We start from the raw sequence: 6266 nt of genomic DNA on the forward strand, positions 1-6266 counted from the left end.
TGAAATGCTCCTCTGGTACTTCGGTTGTAATAAAAATAAAACTCCAAAAAATGATATATACCAGTTTAATGTAATTGTGATGATTTAGTTTTATTTGCTCCATGGAACACAAAATTGAGATTATTTGTAGATAATGAATCCAATTTAGGCTAATTAATGTACAAACACACAAATGTGCATGAAATCAGTGCATAAACAATAAACAAATCATGATTCACCAATAATCTGATGAGACACTTCTCGACTTGATTTACTAAATTTATTCAATGTTTATGGTGCTTTTATTGTCATTTCTAAAGTTTGACAGCACTCTGATCAAATAAAGTCATGTGGGTTTACAGAACAACATGAGGGTGAGTGAATGAAGACAGAATTCTTATTTTTGGGTGAACTATTCCTCAAAATTGAAAAGCACTCGATTGCATTGTAATAATGCTCAAAGGCCCTACTGTTTCAGACTAAGCAAAATATATGTATTCAAACATTAAAATTGTATTCATACAGTGTCAAACAACACAAACACAATCCTCACCAGACGCCATTCATTCAGACAGATAATGACTCTAGCAGTCTTTGTATCTGAAGGCAGATAAAGACAGAAAGAACAGATGATAACATTGATTCAAAGCGAAATCTCTGAATCTAAACGGACAGCTACAGTCCTCTTCTGTGTTGTAATCACTGCATGCTCACTTAACTTCATTACCTCCATCTTCTCCCCTCAGGTTATTTACCTCCTCATGTCTTGCCTCTCTCTCACGCTTTCTCTCCTTACTCCCTTGTGTTAGTCACTTCCTACTCTTCAACCCCTTGAACTCTGTCTTCCATTCTTTCTCTACATCAATACCTTTCCCTTCTTTTCTCTCCCTCTCTCCCCAGAGGGGAACACATTTACAACACAGCTCCTATCTTGCCCTCTCCGACTGTGTCGTTCTCTTCTTTTTCACTTGGGAAAAGATCTCCTCTTCTCTCATCATTATGTTCAGACTTTCCTGTCTTCATTGTTGCCATTCTTTTATTCACCTCTCTTTTTGTCACAAAGGAGGAGAAGACGCACACACATACACACACACACACACACACTCTGCAAAGGGACTGCTGGGCATTAGGTACTCTCAGTAGGACAAAAAAAAAAACGATTTCCCAAATAAAAACCTAGAAAGAAAAAAAAAACATGCTTTATCAAAACTATTGTAGACTATTTATTTATTCATTTTAAGATCCTGAAGATGCGCATACTTGAAAAATCCTGATGTGCATCACACACTCTCTCCCACACAAATAAACACACACACTGATTCTCCTGTGAATACGACATTCCAAGCCGGGTCAGACAGTAAGACTCGGTGGTGCCTGTCCTCTCCCTGTGACCCCACGTTTGAGCAGGACCGCTGAATGGCTGCACTGTCCTCCCATTGTTCCATCATGGCATGTTGTCCCATTCCTGCTCCCAAAACATGGACACATCAAACGCTCGGCAGATAGACCACCGGCCATCACTCTCCATCTCTCTTTCTTCCTCTCCCTCTATCCTCCGCCAGGGTCATTCCCAACATACCTGTATTTCAGCAGCCTCTCTTGAGGAGCTGCATCACAGGGCTCATTACCGAGACATTAAAACCGCACAAAGACTCGTGCTAAACTCCTGCCATCCAACATCAGAGATAAAGACATACTGCCATTTAAAACAAAAAGGATATGTGCATAACACAAATTTGAGGGGGCAGCTACGCATTTTGAAGACATGTATTGACTAACTGTTAAAGTATTATTGCTGTCTAACACAAAAGGTAACCCTTATCTGTTTTATTCTCCATTCCTGATTTGGGCGTTTAACCGGGAATCATCCTTAATTTCACTTTTTAGTACTCAAAATATGGACAAACCCAACTGTTGGGTATAATTTTTAAATTGAAATTTTAACCCAACATTTGACCCAATTTTGGGTTGAAACAACCCAGCATGTTTGCCACAAATATAATCAATAATTATAATAGCAATACTAAAATTATAATACCATTTGCAAGTGAGCAAAATTTTTGCATGAATCAAGAATTATTTGCATTACAAAAAAGGTATAATGTATCTCCATGACATTCATTCATTTGAGAGATCACTTAATATTTATTATATAATCTACCATTTTTATACTTATTTAATGAATTTATATAGATTTAATGAATAATAAGAAATTATTAATTTTATTCAGCAAGGACACATTACATTGTTCAAAAGCTAAATTAAAGATATTTATAATTTTACAAAAGATACCTACTTCCTATTTTGAAGGATCATATGACAATAAAAACTTGTTGGCTAATGGCTGCTGTATATGAATACATTTTATATGTTAAATTTGTTTATTGTAATAATCTTTCACAATATTACTCTTTTACTGTATTTATGATTAAAGGGGTCATATGATGCTGCTAAAAAGAACATTAATTTGTGAATTTGGTGTAATGCAATGTGTTTATGCGGTTTAAGGTTCAAAAAACACATTATTTTCCACATAATTCCAGAGTATTTTCGAAATCCATTGAAGTTTACTTTACTTCCGAACATTCATTCATGGATTTGCGCTGCTGCCTGCAGCGTCTTCACACACAGACGAGTGTGACATCATATACCACTGCTCTGTAAATAAATACAATTTAAATTCACATCTCGAAAACTTTAATGCCCTTTGAATGGAACTTATACACTTGTTTTGAACTGGAATCATGGTGGAATATCCAGTGATGTCCACAACTCGCAGGCACTTGCGGTCGAATCGAACAAATGTTGTATGTGATAAGAGGACTGGGATTGGGAATCACTGCCAAACCATACTATAATGCCATGTCCCAGCATGACAAAACAAAATGCACAAGATGCGCTGCACACATCTGAATATTTGGGTTGAATACAACAGTGTTGTAAATACAACTAAACCATTGATTTCTAGTTGTGTCCTCTTTTGGAAGGCCAAACAAAGTAGCTTCGATTTCACAACGAAACACAGGGTCTCCACAACATGGTGCCAGCGGCAACAGCGAGAATAAAAGTTACACCTTCTTTCTTTGCGTGAACATTTGGGCGGCGTTATGCATCGTGACGTAGACAAGTGGGGGCGTGTTAGAATGAGGCATCTTAGGAGGGTGTGGACAAGTCAACTTTTATAAAGAATATCTCTTTGGATTTGAGACTTTAGTCTTTGTAACTTTACAGATCTTCTTTATGCACCAAGAGCTTGTAACACTCCAAAGTGAAAGGAAAAATTTAAATTGCACAACTTGAGTGCCCTAGTGAGCATAAGAGATTTCTCTCAGAAACATTTAAGTTGTACCGACTGGCAGCATAGTGTATTCCATATATACTGTACATTCATATACTATCACAAGTTATTCTGATAGTTTTAATAAACCTCATCTATGTTAGTCAGCTGTAACTAACCTCACTATATACGCCTGGATAGGTCAAGTGACATTTCCATCAACTGGCCTCAGGCCACTAGGCCATCCTTATTGTTGAGCCCTGTTTTTTATAGCCCAACTAAAAATACAAAGCTGTTGATCACTTCCCTTCTCATCTCTTCTGACAATAACATAAAAACCATTAAATTTCTTCTCTCTAGAACTTTCTGTAACATACATGCTTTAGATCTTCCAAGAACCATTAAAGCATTCAACAACCAGAGTTCAAACGACAGAACCAAAATATTAGCGTTCTTCACACGCCCTCAGTGTCAGGACAGGTATGTGCAACCAGCAGTAACCCACCAGAACACACACGCGCTTTCTGCACTCAAAGGGTTCTCATACCCTGGATCTGCCCTACACAGCAGGTGAGTTGTCATCTCCACTGTAGACCAACAACTCCAGCGGAGACCTCAAAGCCTGGAATAATAGGTGGCTGGGGTGGGATGTGTAGCATTGGGAGCAGATTCTGAAATAATGTACCTTGGTTTTAATGCCAAATGTGTATTAAACAGAGTAGTCTTCTCAAACCATAAGAGAGATTCATATTTTGATCAAATAAAATGATGATATGTGTTCTCTAAATACAGCTGAGCCATTTGGGTGGTACAAATGGATCAGCATAATTAGAGTGACTGAGCATTTTCTGGGAATGCAAACAAAAGCAAAATCACATGTCCACAAAGAAACCCATTTCTCTTTATAAAATCTCCATGGCTGCTACTTTACTGCCTGATGTAAACATAATGAAATTAAAAATAAGCCCTGCTCTAAATAGAAAAGCGCTACAATGTCCCCATTTATACTACAGCAAAATGATGCTTTTGTTGTACAAATAAACCAGTGCACAAGGGTACATTTCACACACAAATATGTTGTGCAAATAATCTTACAGACAAGCTTTACAATAACAAATTGCCGTGTTCATCAGATATGATGTTGCATATGAACCATAGCTGACATGAGACTTTCATATCTGCATGAAAATCAAGGCAACACGCCCAAAAAGAGCGACAAGTGCGGCGCGCAACAAAGAAAGATGGAACAACAGGTGGCTGCAGACGGTAACAGCACAACACAGGTCTCTCGTCCACAAAGGTGTAAAACGGAATTATGGGGGTTGCACACCAGGTTAAACCCCCCAAATTACGGTGAAGAAGCAGGCTGGGTGTGTTTAAAGTGTGTGTTGTTTATATATATATATATATATATATATATATATATATATATATATATATATATTCTCATATATATATATATATATATATATATATATATATATATATATATATATATATTCTATCATATATATATATATATATATATATATATATATATATATATATATATATATATATATATATAATTTCAGCAATCACAAAAGTTTGCAAATCGTATTTGCCATAGCAACAGCTGTCAATTTCAGACGGTGTCGACAAAAAGCTTAATTGCTGTAGTTATTTATTACATAGATGTGAACAACAGAAATTTATTAACAAGTCTTTAAGTTTATGCTTTGTTTGGGCAAGATGAACCTCAACCGACTGCGCCCAGAAAACGACAGACTGCGTAAAAAAGTTCAGCTGCCTGAAAGTCACTAAATAAATCGCACACTGGTGCAAACCACTTGCAACCAGCACTAAAGTAAAAACAACACTGCACTAAATAACCACCGAGGACTGTCCGTGTAAAGCTCTGGAGAGAAAACACCCGTGGAAAAAAGTGACAAGCAGGCTGAAAATAGCGCGTGATCAGCGGCTTACCTGCGGCTGCAGCGCGAGCGAGAGCAGGAAAAGGACGGTCCAGTGCTGTCCGCGCTCTACATCCCTTATCATCGCCCTAGCAGCACCCCTTCTGTCCGCGCTCGAGCTCTCCCGCGAGTGCCAACTCTTTCGGTTTCTATCCATTCTCATAGCAGACATTTGCGCACTTGTTCTGTGCGTACGGAACTGCCTTCCCCTGTTTGGTGACGCTTTCTTTACACTGTCCATGTGTCCATGGTGAAGACACAGTGCGAATACGAGCAAAGTAAATGTGGCACAGGTAAATGATAAGACCACTGATGTCTTTCCACACTCCGCGCGGAGTCCAGGGTGCCTCCTCCTCCTCCTCCTTCCACCTGCTACAGTTAAGAAGCTTTGAATGTTCGCCCTGCTGACCTAGTGACTTGAGCTTTCATCCCATTTATTTTCCCACTCACTTAAAGCAGCTCTTTTCCCTCACGTCAACCGGGTAGGCTTTCCCGGTGCCCTCCCAAAGCAAAGACGAGCGCAGAGAGCGAGACTGCGCATCACCGTGGAGAGCACTAGCGGTAAAGTTGCCAGAAGAGGGTGTGTCCTCCGCATGGGAATCGTCACCTGTATCTAACTTGAATACAATATCGACATATTTATTACAAACTGATGTAGGCTAGTCCATAAATATAACTTTTTTTTTTCTTCAAATACTGTCAAGAGTGCTGCTGTTACAACCACATTTCCACTATTGTAACACTAATAGAAAATATGTCAATTTAAATTTGGTAATCAGATTTATTTTGGCCTACTAGAATCATCTATTTATTATCAATTTCATTCAAAAATAAGTTAATAATACTTTAGACAAAACTGGAATCAAATACAGAACAAATAGTGCTAACAAATCGAAAAACAACACAGAAAGTGTTCCAGACGAATGCAATTTTCAAGTAACGTTAATAGAATGTTCATTCAAAATTATTGTCTAATCATTAACATATAAATATTATTGATACATTACTAATGGAAGATTTTTTTTTCTGAACGGTTTTAGTTGCGTCCCATTTTTAAA

The 6266-nt window shown here is 37.9% G+C and overlaps 1 protein-coding gene across 1 annotated transcript in view; it reads right to left on the reverse strand.

Annotated features, from left to right (window-relative positions):
- The window catches only part of LOC109109494 (protein jagged-1b), a 58921-nt gene extending 53169 nt beyond the window's left edge, over nucleotides 1-5752 (reverse strand). Inside the window, exon 1 of the mRNA XM_042743853.1 lies at nucleotides 5222-5752. Within this exon, the coding sequence (XP_042599787.1) occupies nucleotides 5222-5449 (228 nt within the window). The 5' untranslated portion in view covers nucleotides 5450-5752. The remainder of the gene's footprint in view (nucleotides 1-5221) is intronic.
- Nucleotides 5753-6266: the final 514 nt, after the last annotated feature.

Source organism: Cyprinus carpio, chromosome B18 (genome assembly GCF_018340385.1).
Source record: "Cyprinus carpio isolate SPL01 chromosome B18, ASM1834038v1, whole genome shotgun sequence".
In the NCBI taxonomy this organism is placed as follows: Eukaryota; Metazoa; Chordata; class Actinopteri; order Cypriniformes; family Cyprinidae; genus Cyprinus; species Cyprinus carpio.